The sequence below is a fragment of the Gobius niger genome, assembly GCF_951799975.1.
Source record: "Gobius niger genome assembly, chromosome: 1".
Taxonomy (NCBI): Eukaryota; Metazoa; Chordata; class Actinopteri; order Gobiiformes; family Gobiidae; genus Gobius; species Gobius niger.
Genome location: NC_136852.1, coordinates 35,973,373 through 35,988,305, shown reverse-complemented (window position 1 = coordinate 35,988,305; position 14,933 = coordinate 35,973,373). Strand labels below are relative to the sequence as shown.

The window sequence follows — 14,933 nt, the reverse complement described above, 5'->3', positions numbered from 1 at the left end:
TGAAGCGTTTTGACATAGATTTCATTGAATGTGAATTGGAGCATCCAACTGCGCTGTGGGCAACACATATGACGCATTCCTCAAAATACAGAACCAATCCTATTTTGCGTGCGTTAAGCGTTGTGCGATACGTTGCCAGTGTGTTTGGTCCCTGAACAACAGCCTTATTTATTTTCCTCAACGAACAAGTTTCACTTCTGAATATTTCAGCTGGATTCAACGTAATCAATAAAAGCTTAATTATTGTATTTTTCTTTTTTGCCTACTCGATTATGAAGTACTTGTCTGATACAGGGAAATGTAAATAACAAGATAGTGTTTTTTTTATATTGCAATAGTGCAGTATATGTAAAAAACGCAATTCTTGATTTTGCATTTTCATTTCAAAATCGAAAATATAATGAACACCAAAGTACACGGACTGACATGAAACCAGAAGTAACATTTATTTTTCTTATCTCAGTTAGAATTTAAAAATATATTTCAAATTCCAGAAGAATGAGAGATAGAATTTTCTACACAATTTTGTATTACTTTTTTGTGGTCATACCGCCTTTGCTCTGCCCAATCCCGTCAGACCTTGGAAGCTCAGCTGGAAGGGCCTGGTCGGTACTTGGATGGGAGACCGTTTAGTAACACCAGGAAGCCTAGTGAATGTAGTGAGTGAGTGAGTCGTTGGTGGGGGTCGGAGGGGCCGATGGCGCAGACTGGTTGCCTCGCTTCCGTCAGTCTACCCCAGGGCAGCTGTGGCTACAATAGTAGCTTACCACCACCAAGCATGGAGTGAACGAATAGTGCAATGTAAAGCGTCTTTGAGTGTCCAGAAAAGCGCTATATAAAACCAATGCATTATTATTATTATTATTATTACAAAACCAAAAGTTTACATACCTTTAAAACAATTTAGAAAAGCCAAGATGACGATGTCATGACAAGTCTGGTTCATCCTTGGGTGTAATTTCAAGACACATGAAGGTTCAGGTTCATTTGTTCAAACAATGATGGAAATGTTCAGTCATCACACGGATCAGAAAGAAGGCGGGTTCTGTGTCCCAGAGATGAACATGCTGTGTCTGAAATGTGACCCTAAGAACCATTATTCAGAATGAAACAAGTCCTGTACTGACATGGGCTGAGCGGGAACTCTGCCAGGAAGAAGCTCTTACTCCAAAAGAAACATCAAAAAGACCAATTGGAGTTTGCAAATACAATTTTTTGTCAAACATATCCTAAAACAATTTATGAATTTTAACATATCCTGTGGTCTGAGGAAAGAAAATAATATGTTTTTTGCCATAATGACCATTGTCACGTTTGGAGGAAAAAGGGGGAATCTTGTAGCCTTAGAACACCATCCCAACTTTGAAATACTGGTGCGGGGGGGCAGCATCATGCTGTGGGGTTGTTTTGCTGCAGGAGGTACTGGTGCACTGAAGAAAGAACACTATGTGGATGTGGAGCAACATCTCAAGACATCAGCCAGGAAGTTAAAGCTTGGGCACAGATGGGTCTTCCAAAGGGACAATGACCAAAGGCAAACTGCCAGACTGGTTACAAAGTGGCTTAAGGATAACAAAATAATGTTTTGAAGTGGTCATCATGGTCATCATCATCATCATCATCATCTGCATCAATTCTATGAACTTGAAGACGAGTTTACTAGCATGTTTGTGAAAGTGACCCTGAAAAGTAACCCTGCAAGATGTGAAATGTGCCTATAAACTCATCCCTGTGAAGAATGGGATGTTACAAATGTTTAAGGGAAGTCACAAATGTGTTTGGATCACAACTAACATTTTTAATTTAGTGGCTTCCTCTTTCATTGCTTGTAATAACAAATCAGGTGTACAAGTATAAAATTATCCTCTAAACTCTTTCCAAAAAGTCGCTAATTTACTTCAAGCTGAGAGTTTTGATCAGTATGTAGGTTTTTAATTTTCTGTGAAAAGTTCAGCACCGACTTTTGCAATAGACACCCTTCAGACTGTCCGCAAACACTGAGCCATCAATAGAGAGCACACAGACCTTTGAACCGGAGTTTCCCGTTCGCTGGAGACTTACGGTAACTTTACAAAAACTCAAACATTCAAACACCACAGACTGTAGACCAGGTCTGTGTCAGGACTAGACCCAGAACTGCAGCAGGTTCTGAAGTCCACAGACGGTTTCGCAGAATGTCCAGGATGAAGATGAAGCTCCTCGTGCTGCTCCTCGTCGGATGGATTTGCTCCGGAACTGAGGCCCAGGAGCAAACGTGAGTCGCACATTTCATTATCATCCTTTCGTGGAAGGACTCAAGTAGTTTACTCGAGTAAACATTATAAATCCAGGAACTTTCAAAACCTTCAAAATAATACCACAAAATAAGGCCAAAGCGTCACAAAAGTACAGATGAGAGAGAGACTTCACTTAAAGAGGGTTTTATGTTTTGGGGTAGGCGCTCATAAGCTTGTTACTTTGGCCCACTCCTTTTGAGCAAAATGTGTGCTCAAATAAATAAATAAACACATATGCAAACTGTTATTTTTAGAGCTTTTCTAATGTCATAATGTTCTCTCATCAAAAACAGACCTGGAGCTGTGTATCGACCCACTCACGCATCTTTAAATAATCTTTGTGTTTTCAGTATAATCATTATTATTGGTACAGACCATAGATGTTGGTGCCAGTGTAAACATGATGAATCATGATAAAAGAGTTCTTCTTGCCAAGAGGGCGACAGTGACGGAGAGCAGTGGTTCCCAACCTGGGGGCCGGGCCTCACTGGTGAGAGCACAGGCCCAGATCTACCGGTTGGCACGGTAGATCTGATGGTGACTCCTCTGTCTCCTACTTCATGAGGACCTTCTCTGTTGCAGGTATCTGGTGGTGACTCCTCTGTCTCCTGCCTCATGAGGACCTTCTCTGTTGCAGGTATCTGGTGGTGGCTCCTCTGTCTCCTGCCTCATGAGGATCTTCTCTGTTGCAGGTATCTGGTGGTGACTCCTCTGTCTCCTCATGAGGACCTTCTCTGTTGTAGGTATCTGGTGGTGACTCCTCTGTCTCCTGCCTCATGAGGATCTTCTCTGTTGCAGGTGTCTGGTGGTGGCTCCTCTGTCTCCTGCCTCATGAGGACCTTCTCTGTTGCAGGTATCTGGTGGTGACTCCTCTGTCTCCTGCCTCATGAGGACCTTCTCTGTTGCAGGTATCTGGTGGTGGCTCCTCTGTCTCCTCATGAGGATCTTCTCTGTTGCAGGTATCTGGTGGTGACTCCTCTGTCTCCTGCCTCATGAGGACCTTCTCTGTTGCAGGTATCTGGTGGTGGCTCCTCTGTCCTTCAAGCTGGATGCTCTGGAGAAGGTGGTGTTGCAGGTCTTCGGTTTCTCGGACCCGGTGACGGTGCATGTTTCCCTGAGGAAAACCATGGCCAACAATCCCATAACTCAGCAGCACGTGACCCTCAGCGCCAACAACCAGCACATGGGGGAAGTGCAGCTGCGGGTGAGCACCAGAACAGGCCACCGTTTTTCCATACTGAGATATGTTCTTACCTTAGCTTTGACGAGTTCTTTAGGACCTGTCTGATCTTCAGTCACGTAAACACAGCACAGACGGCATTAGCATTTAGCCTCTCCCTCTCTCCTCTATAGCGCCAAAACAGGTGAAGATAGAAGCTACCAAGCTCTTCCACGTTTTCCCTATTTAAATATGGTTACGTGAAGTGTTCCACTACAAAGTATAATTACACAAAATTAAACAATGTGGATTTTCTAAGCGAATAAAAGGGGGAACTATAATGTAAGGCGTAGTAATACCAGGAGTAGTTTGGCATCCGCACAGTAAAGTGAAGATTACTGCGCAGTAAAGTGAAGATCACTGCGCGGATTTCAGCACATGAAGAACATGAGGCACAGAATATAATTAAATATGATTCGATAAATAATATAAATGTAAAATTGAGTAAATTCATTTTAGATTTAGATTAATTTACTGCATTTACAGACCAACAGAAGGTTGCGTCATCATTGTAGTGTGATATAGACTGGTGCTATGTGATTGAAAAAAGCATAATACCCCCTCTTTTAGGTAAACAAGTTACTTAGCACTGCTTTAATTCACATAGAAGTTTGTATATTTTTCCGACTATATGAAACAGTACGCAGCACATATGGCAAAATTAGCGTCAGGGAGCCAAATTTAGAGAGTTTAATATCTCAAAAACACCGTAGAATATCTCTCCTTCTTATATCTGGCAGATTCACTTACCAGCCGATAACACTAGGCCAATCACAGCGTTCGGCGATTTGACAACTCCCTTGTTCCGAGTGAACTCTTGTATGATTTCGAAAAATGGACCATGAAGGAAAATAGCAAGGTAAAGCTCGAAGCATCAGACAAAGCATTTTTTCTCTCTCTCTGGGTTAGGATCTTAAAAAATAAAATAACAGTTTTAGTAGTAGCAGTAGTGGTGGTATTGTTCTCTCATTCTCCTGTGTCCCTGCAGCTGTTCCCGGGTGATGTGGACGACAGTATGACCCATGTGATCCTGCACGTCCAATCACAGGCCTTTCAGCACCACATTCCTGTCCCCCTGAGCCGCACTAATGGCTTCCTGGTGGTGCAGACCGACAAACCGCTGTACACGCCGCGCCAGTCAGGTACCGTTACATGCCTATGCCCAGTCAGCTAACTGCACAGCCCCTGCCCAGTCAGGACTCCTTCAAAATGTTTCACCTGTCACCATTTATTGATTGCATGTACTACTATTACTCTTATCAATGCTCCTTATCGATCCTGGAGTATAACAGACTCTTATCGGTATAACATATATATATTTTGCACATACAATTGTTATAAAACATGTAAAACCACAAACATAAACCATGATGAGTAATGAATAAAATAGATATTGACAAAAGAATATCTGAATATTTTTGGGGTCTTTCTCGATATCGATTGTGATGCGATATTTTTGCCAAGTGTCAAAAATATGCAACAATGTCCTGGCAAACATCTACATTTAGATTATTGTTTTGTCTGAAAAATATTTGTCTTGAACAAACAACAAAAGTGAATATTTGTTGAAGAGACTACACGTCATGTATATTTTATATGTACTTTTTAGAAGCAGTTTTTGGAATTTGTTTCTGTTGGTTTCTTGTCATTGGAGATAAATTCAATATTGAAAATTTCGTTAGCCACATAGCAGAATTGCCTAAGTCATTTTGTATTGTTAAAATGGCAATAAGAGAAAAACAATGTGTTTCCTATAAAACGTCTTTTTACATGTTTTTCAAAAACAAAACAAAAATGAGTTTGGCAATTATGAATCCGTGTACCTTTCGATCATTAGTTATTCCGTTTCAAAATAAAATCAGAAAAACTAATTATGTGGTTGTTTTATTGTATTTCCATTTTCTAAATTAAATTGGAAAGGAAAAAAATTCTAAATAAAATATTGACCCATTTCTTTGCTATGCAGTGGAAACAAACACTGCTAAAACAACTTCCCTTATTTTGTTCACTACTGCTTCGGTTTGATTTGCTACTGGAAATGATGAGTAACTTTTTCTCTGCCTCTCTCTCCCTCGCGCAAGAGGGAAACAAAAACAAACTTAAGCAAAAGAGGTCGAGCTTCAACGCGATCTCCTCTGTAACCGTTGTTTATTATTTCATTAGGACTTTTATTTCTCAAACTCGTTGCTGCTCACTTTGAGCTCCTCGTGGAGCAGCAGCAGCCGAGGTGACCGGGGCGGAGGAGGAGGCAGTGGGCGGTGATGTCGCTTCGGAGGCGGCGGAGCTGAGTGAACAGGTGGAAGATGAGTGTCGGGGCTCGTGTAGCCGCCTCGTCACAGGTGGAGGATGTGAGTGTCGGGGCTCCTGTAGCCGCCTCGTCACAGGTGGAGGATGTGAGTGTCGGGGCTCCTGTAGCCGCCTCGTCACAGGTGGAGGATGTGAGTGTCGGGGCTCCTGTAGCCGCCTCGTCACAGGTGGAAGATGTGAGTGTCGGGGCTCCTGTAGCCGCCTCGTCACAGGTGGAGGATGTGAGTGTCGGGGCTCCTGTAGCCGCCTCGTCACTCACGGACTCCACACGCCTTTTTCTCTCCCATGGCCCGGGAGAGCTGGTGCTGGGGGCGTTCGGGAGCTCTCTCTCTCTCTGTTTCCCCAGAGCCGCGCTCTAAAACTCTTTCCCGTCGTGCATTCCCAAACTGTCCCTCTGCCACTCCTCTCTCCGTCTACCCCACTTCAGCAGTGACTTTTGTTTTGCAAAGTAATCATGCACAACTAAAGTGACGAAGAGGAATAAAAAAATATAATAACGCGCATACCCGTCGCTATGGGCGGGCCATAGGGGGCCGTGCCCGTCCCCCAAGATGCTTGTGCCTCCCAGACACAGATGTGGTGTCGTCTACGTGATACGCAGGTATACGCCGTATAACCACGAGAAGCCACTACAAATTGGGCAAAGATAGGCGATGTATCACTCATTTGCGCAGTGTTACTTTTGCGCTTTCTGCCCGAGTAGAGACCCACTCAAACTCCACAACAAGTAGCCTAAATTTCCTCCCCTGACACCGAGAGAGGGGACCAGCGGCATTTCATCCCTCTCTCTCTTTCTCTGGCACGGTTCCCTCTAAGCTGCGCTCGTGCGCAATTGCGCACGGCTCCCGTGTTGTCTGGGCACAAAATAAAATATAGCTGATATGATAGAGGAGCATTAACGATCATCCTCCGCTCTGAGAGTCCACGATGTCGCCTCTTTATGCTCATTTCCCGTCCCGGCTCGTGAGAGGCAAAGGCAGTGACAGGTGCTCGTGTGTGTTTTACTACAAAGCGCTGAAGACCGCTGAAAAAAGCCTGCGTTCTCAGACACTGGAGCTTTAGTGAAGCTGAGAGAGACTGAAAAGTGGACGCCGCCACAGCACTGACCGAGCCATATTCATGGTCCAAAAACGGTAGTGAGGGGGGTGGGGGTGTGGGGGTGTGGGGGTGCAGGCGCTCGTTCTACAGCCCCAGAGTCCGGTCGTTTTCCACACTCAGAAACGTGTTTCCGTTGCATCGGCGCAGTATTCTGCACAGACGCAAGGCCCAGCTCATTCAGCTGCTTTTGAAAAGGACCTCACTCTCATAAGTTCAAGTCTGAGTGGAAGGATGTGTTGATGAGGAGGTTCAACTCGGAGAAACGCCACCTGCAACTGTACTGACGTTTCCTCCACGAGGACTCATGTTACAGCTGCAGTTGGTCTGGTCATATCTGCTGTTGATTATGTTTAATGTAATGATCAGTGTGCGCCAGGGCTACATGAATACCATGTGAAAAATATGTATTTAATAGTAAATGTGCCCCCCGTGGATTTCATATGCCCCCCTTAAGACTGACGTCTGGCGACGGGACTGATAACGCATGTGTCCTCTCCTCCCGGCGCCTGCAGCTGCATTTCCCGTGTTCGCGCTGCTTTCCGCCGGCTTCAGTGTCGCTGCCACAGGGCCAGGACCGCACAACTCGCAAACAATATCAAACATGTTTGAAAACCTTGTGACCGTGCGATTTTCACTCGTACGTTTGTCGTGAGCAGCTCGTGGGTCGTAGCCCCCTGTCCACTGCACGACAGAGACGCACAGTGTCTGCCCAGCTTTTTAAGGTCGTTTTCCAAGCAGAATCTCCTCACGGATATTTCTGAGCAACCATTCCCTCCGTGGTAATATAAAGCATCTCTGATCTCTGCATGTGTTGCCCAATTTTTAAAAAGTATATGCATAAAACTTTCCAAACAAGTGTAGGAGCGGCTCTGAGCTGAGGTCTCTCCTCACTTCCGATGTCGCAAACAATAATAAAACGAAATAATAGTAACGTCGTAATTTTGGGGGGAATTTAAAACAACTAGAACCAAAACAAACACCTTGACATTGACGTATACAAGATTTCTTTAATTAATTCAAGGTTAGAAAGGGAAAAAAACAAAAAAACAAATGGAAATGTTGTTTTTCTGATTTTATTTTGAAACGGAATAACTAATGATCGAAAGGTACACGGATTATGTGGCTAACGATTTATACATCTTCCAAACAGCAATTTCAATATTATCTTGTAGTCCTGGGGTAGGTAAGTTTGCTTGGTGGAGGTTTGATTTTCTTCTTTGTAGCCCAAAGTAAACCACCACTTTCCACACATGCCAGTGCTGAACATCATAAATGACTAAATGGGGTGTTATGTCAAGAAACGTTTAAGGATTTGACAGTATTTTCTACATTTTTAGAACACTTTACCAGGCATTTGAGCTTTGAATTGTGTAATAATATGGGTTCAAATCATCTTAAGGGCAGGGATCAAATGAAGGAGTAAGTTTCATCAAGTGCATTTTCCCCCAGTGTCTTCAATTCATTTAGTTTGATTTGTCCACAGTGAAGGTGAGGGCTTTCTCTCTGAACCAGGAGCTGAGACCGGCCGACCGCAATGTCTTTCTTACATTCAGGGTGAGTCTGCCTCTATGCTCCTGCAGGGGGCGCCACCACGGCCCATGAGCACATGACAGGCAGTGCAGCCTAATGACAATGTGGTTATCCCAGGACCCGGACTACGAAAAGGTGGATGTGGTGGAGGTGAAGGACATCAGTAACGGGATGCCGTCGCTGCGGAACCCCTTCAAGATCCCCCTCAACCCAAAGTACCACTACCACAAATATTACAACTACTACTACAAATACCACAAATAGTGTATATATACATTTTGTGGTATTTATGAAACGGTCCTTGTGTGCAGGCTGGGGATCTGGACCCTGGAGGCGTCTTACATGGAGCATTTTGACACTCAGGCTAGAACCACGTTTGAAGTTCGCAAATATGGTAAGAACCAAATACACACAGAAGAGAAGAGAGCCTTTCTGTGCGTTTCTTCGCCCTTTGGCAGTAGGGTCTGATTTTCCGATGTATTCTGATCTTTTACGATACGATACTGACACATTTCATGCCGATACTGACCGGTAGAGGGTAGGGCTGGGTACCGTTCGTTTTTTTTCCGATACCACTACTTTAACGATACCTGCTTTTCGGTACCGGTGCCTTAACGGTACTTTTTTCGATACCTATGTTATTTTAATTGAGTCAAAATAATGTGTATAAAAAGTATCGTTCAGGAGAACAAACAGCACAGCGGCACAAACACGGTACATCAGAAAACAGGAGCAGCAGCGTCACCTGGAGCTTCATTCCCACTAAAGCCATGATAAAAAGAGAGAAAGGACATTATTACCTTCTGAGCTGCAGGAACAGACCAGATCCACATCAGGACCGTTTTCTTTCAGATAAACTTTTCTAAACTCACTGAGCTGTTCGACAGTGAAAGCTCCTCACACGTCACAAATCTGTTACATAGTGAGAGCGCTCACTCTGTCACTAAAAATGCACCACAACTGTTCCAAACATGGCTAATGCAGAGTGAGCGCTCACCTTTTCCAGAGACAATCTTTGATCCCAAACGCTCCGGTGCAGCTGGAGTTGTAAACAACAGCAGTAACTTCAGGCTCTGCGTTGTGTTTCTCGTTGTCATGTTGTCACTGCCGTGTTGTCACTGCTTTTCTCTTTGTCTAAGAGCTCTAGTTTCTTATTCAGTCCTGGTTTTAAACCAGTTTACTTTAAGTCCTGGTTTAGTCCTGGTTTAGTCCTGGCTCAGTAAGCGGCTCTGCCATCTCTGATAATGACTGAAGTGTTAGAGTTATAGCTTTGCTTTGCTTCTGCATTTTCGCTGAAGCTGCTCATGAGTTCAGGCTTTTTTTAGACTCACTGTGGATCATTTATTTACGTTTGGAGAGAAAAAGTACCGAAAATTAGCACCGAAAAAAAAAAGGTTTTCGATACCGCTTTTCGGTCGGTACCAAGTAGGTACCGTTTAGCGGTACCCAGCCCTAGTAGAGGGCACCACTTACATTACTTTTAATGATAGTGTTTAAGACTTGAGGTCAGTTTATTCTTTTTGTAAACAGGACTTTCTTCTTCATTTTAAATTTAAATAAAGTAACGTCACTCATCGAAATAGAAAGGAGAAATGAAACTTTTTAGCATTTGTGAGTCTGCTTAATGTATTTTTCCTATAGTGATTAGCATTAGCCTCAAACATCGCAAATGATGAAAGATCCAGATGTTCTCAGCTGTTATATCATATGTAGGTTTCATTGAAAGCCTTGTTAGAAATCATTAATGCATGTGCAGAGCTTTAATGATTATACTTTAATACAAATTAGCATATAAAGTGTCTCTGAGCTAAAAGCAGTATTCAGTTCAATTTACGCTTTTTGTGACACATCCAGTGGCCACTAAACCTCTTATAACATGTTTATGGCAAAGAAGTAAGAGAAGAAATGATATCAATGCCATGAAAAGGACATGTCAGGCCTTGGCGTACTTTATTAAAGGGCCCCATTCACTAGTATGAGGAGAGAAAGCTCAATCAAAAGTGGAAGAAGACGGTGCTAAAGGAAGTAGCATTTGTAGGAACAGTTTCTGTGATTTCTTTGATGCCACTGATACCAGACGATCAATACTAGTCCCCACCCTAATGTGGCAGTGAACTGAACTCTCCCTCTCCTCAGTGCTGCCGAGTTTCACCATACTGATCGAGCCCACGTACAACTACGTCAGTCACAACAACTTCCAACGCTTCGGCTTCAAAGTGTCGGCCAAGTGAGTAACAATGCACTGCTACATTACAAAAGCACTAGCCAGGCTGATCCTCCGTTTTAAGAGATGAATGTGTGCATACAGTCTGGAGTTAAGCTATTTGAATCTTGCTGACTCCGGCAAAACAGACAAGAACCAATCCTAGCACGGTAGGCAGGGGTTAACACATCAGTCTGGCAACCGTTAAAGAACATTCTACATCACTCTGGCAAAACTAAAAGAACATTCTATATCACTCTGGGAACAGTTAAACAACATTCTATATCACTCTGGCAACACTTAAAGAACATTCTATATCACTCTGGCAAAAGTTAAACAACATTCTATATCACTCTGGCAACAGTTAAAGAACATTCTATATCACTCTGGCAACACTTAAAGAACATTCTATATCACTCTGACAACAGTTAAAGAACATTCTATATCACTCTGGCAACAGTTAAACAACATTCTATATCACTCTGACAACAGTTAAAGAACATTCTATATCACTCTGGCAACACTTAAAGAACATTCTATATCACTCTGGCAAAAGTTAAACAACATTCTATATCACTCTGGCAACAGTTAAAGAAAATTCTATATCACTCTGACAACAGTTAAACAACATTCTATATCACTCTGGCAACAGTTAAAGAAAATTCTATATCACTCTGACAACAGTTAAACAACATTCTATATCACTCTGGCAACAGTTAAAGAACAGTCTATATCACTCTGGCAACAGTTAAAGAACATTCTATATCACTCTGACAACAGTTAAACAACATTCTATATCACTCTGGCAACAGTTAAAGAACAGTCTATATCACTCTGGCAACAGTTAAAGAACATTCTATATCACTCTGGCAACAGTTAAACAACATTCTATATCACTCTGACAACAGTTAAAGAACATTCTATATCACTCTGGCAACAATTAAACAACATTCTATATCACTCTGGCAACAGTTAAACAACATTGTATATCACTCTGACAACAGTTAAAGAACATTCTATATCACTCTGACAACAATTAAACAACATTCTATATCACTCTGGCAACAGTTAAACAACATTCTATATCACTCTGGCAACACTTAAAGAACATTCTATATCACTCTGGCAAAAGTTAAACAACATTCTATATCACTCTGGCAACAGTTAAAGAACATTCTATATCACTCTGACAACAGTTAAACAACATTCTATATCACTCTGGAAACAGTTAAAGAACATTCTATATCACTCTGACAACAGTTAAACAACATTCTATATCACTCTGGCAACAGTTAAAGAACATTCTATATCACTCTGGCAACACTTAAAGAACATTCTATATCACTCTGACAACAGTTAAACAACATTCTATATCACTCTGGCAACAGTTAAAGAACATTCTATATCACTCTGGCAACACTTAAAGAACATTCTATATCACTCTGGCAACAGTTAAACAACATTCTATATCACTGTGGCAACAGTTAAACAACATTCTATATCACTCTGGCAACAATTAAACAACATTCTATATCACTCTGGCAACAGTTAAACAACATTCTATATCACTCTGACAACAGTTAAAGAACATTCTATATCACTCTGACAACAGTTAAACAACATTCTATATCACTCTGACAACAATTAAACAACATTCTATATCACTCTGGCAACACTTAAAGAACATTCTATATCACTCTGGCAACAGTTAAAGAACATTCTATATCACTCTGACAACAGTTAAAGAACATTCTATATCACTCTGGCAACAGTTAAAGAACATTCTATATCACTCTGGCAACAGTTAAACAACATTCTATATCACTCTGACAACAGTTAAACAACATTCTATATCACTCTGGCAACAGTTAAACAACATTCTATATCACTCTGACAACAGTTAAAGAACATTCTATATCACTCTGGCAACAGTTAAAGAACATTCTATATCACTCTGGCAACAGTTAAACAACATTCTATATCACTGTGGCAACAGTTAAACAACATTCTATATCACTCTGGCAACAATTAAACAACATTCTATATCCTTCTGGCAACAGTTAAACAACATTCTATATCACTCTGACAACAGTTAAACAACATTCTATATCACTCTGGCAACAGTTAAACAACATTCTATATCACTCTGGCAACAGTTAAACAACATTCTATATCACTCTGGCAACAGTTAAACAACATTCTATATCACTCTGACAACAGTTAAACAACATTCTATATCACTCTGGCAACAGTTAAACAACATTCTATATCACTCTGACAACAGTTAAAGAACATTCTGTATCACTGTGGCAACAGTTAAAGAACATTCTATATCACTCTGGCAACAGTTAAAGAACATTCTATATCACTCTGGCAACAGTTAAACAACATTCTATATCACTCTGACAACAGTTAAAGAACATTCTATATCACTCTGGCAACACTTAAAGAACATTCTATATCACTCTGGCAAAAGTTAAACAACATTCTATATCACTCTGGCAACAGTTAAAGAAAATTCTATATCACTCTGACAACAGTTAAACAACATTCTATATCACTCTGGCAACAGTTAAAGAAAATTCTATATCACTCTGACAACAGTTAAACAACATTCTATATCACTCTGGCAACAGTTAAAGAACAGTCTATATCACTCTGGCAACAGTTAAAGAACATTCTATATCACTCTGACAACAGTTAAACAACATTCTATATCACTCTGGCAACAGTTAAAGAACAGTCTATATCACTCTGGCAACAGTTAAAGAACATTCTATATCACTCTGGCAACAGTTAAACAACATTCTATATCACTCTGACAACAGTTAAACAACATTCTATATCACTCTGGCAACAGTTAAAGAACAGTCTATATCACTCTGGTAACAGTTAAAGAACATTCTATATCACTCTGACAACAGTTAAACAACATTCTATATCACTCTGGCAACAGTTAAAGAACAGTCTATATCACTCTGGCAACACTTAAAGAACATTCTATATCACTCTGGCAACACTAAAAGAACATTCTATATCACTCTGGCAACACTTAAAGAACATTCTATATGACTCTGGCAACACTTAAAGAACATTCTATATCACTCTGGCAACACTTAAAGAACATCCTATATCACTCTGACAACAGTTAAATAACATTCTATATCACTCTGGCAACACTTAAAGAACATTCTAGATCACTCTGGCAACAGTTAAACAACATTCTATATCACTCTGGCAACACTTAAGGAACATTCTATATCACTCTGGCAACAGTTAAACAACATTCTATATCACTCTGGCAACACTTAAGGAACATTCTATATCACTCTGGCAACACTTAAAGAACATTCTATATCACTCTGGCAACAGTTAAACAACATTCTATATCACTCTGGCAAAAGTTAAACAACATTCTATATCACTCTGGCAACAGTTAAAGAACATTCTATATCACTCTGACAACAGTTAAAGAACATTCTATATCACTCTGGCAACAATTAAACAACATTCTATATCACTCTGGCAACAGTTAAACAACATTGTATATCACTCTGACAACAGTTAAAGAACATTCTATATCACTCTGACAACAATTAAACAACATTCTATATCACTCTGGCAACAGTTAAACAACATTCTATATCACTCTGGCAACACTTAAAGAACATTCTATATCACTCTGGCAAAAGTTAAACAACATTCTATATCACTCTGGCAACAGTTAAAGAACATTCTATATCACTCTGACAACAGTTAAACAACATTCTATATCACTCTGGAAACAGTTAAAGAACATTCTATATCACTCTGACAACAGTTAAACAACATTCTATATCACTCTGGCAACAGTTAAAGAACATTCTATATCACTCTGGCAACACTTAAAGAACATTCTATATCACTCTGACAACAGTTAAACAACATTCTATATCACTCTGGCAACAGTTAAAGAACATTCTATATCACTCTGGCAACACTTAAAGAACATTCTATATCACTCTGGCAACAGTTAAACAACATTCTATATCACTGTGGCAACAGTTAAACAACATTCTATATCACTCTGGCAACAATTAAACAACATTCTATATCACTCTGGCAACAGTTAAACAACATTCTATATCACTCTGACAACAGTTAAAGAACATTCTATATCACTCTGACAACAGTTAAACAACATTCTATATCACTCTGACAACAATTAAACAACATTCTATATCACTCTGGCAACACTTAAAGAACATTCTATATCACTCTGGCAACAGTTAAAGAACATTCTATATCACTCTGACAACAG

The 14,933-nt window shown here is 40.7% G+C and overlaps 1 protein-coding gene across 1 annotated transcript in view; it reads left to right on the top strand.

Moving 5' to 3' along the window:
• The first annotated feature begins 2,114 nt into the window (after positions 1 to 2,114).
• c5 (complement component 5) overlaps positions 2,115 to 14,933 on the top strand; it is a 199,674-nt gene continuing 186,855 nt past the window's right edge. The window contains exons 1-7 of the mRNA XM_079563481.1: positions 2,115 to 2,254; positions 3,291 to 3,480; positions 4,484 to 4,637; positions 8,384 to 8,454; positions 8,548 to 8,645; positions 8,742 to 8,824; positions 10,567 to 10,657. Coding sequence (XP_079419607.1) covers positions 2,175 to 2,254; positions 3,291 to 3,480; positions 4,484 to 4,637; positions 8,384 to 8,454; positions 8,548 to 8,645; positions 8,742 to 8,824; positions 10,567 to 10,657 — 767 coding nt within the window. The 5' untranslated portion in view covers positions 2,115 to 2,174. The remainder of the gene's footprint in view (positions 2,255 to 3,290; positions 3,481 to 4,483; positions 4,638 to 8,383; positions 8,455 to 8,547; positions 8,646 to 8,741; positions 8,825 to 10,566; positions 10,658 to 14,933) is intronic.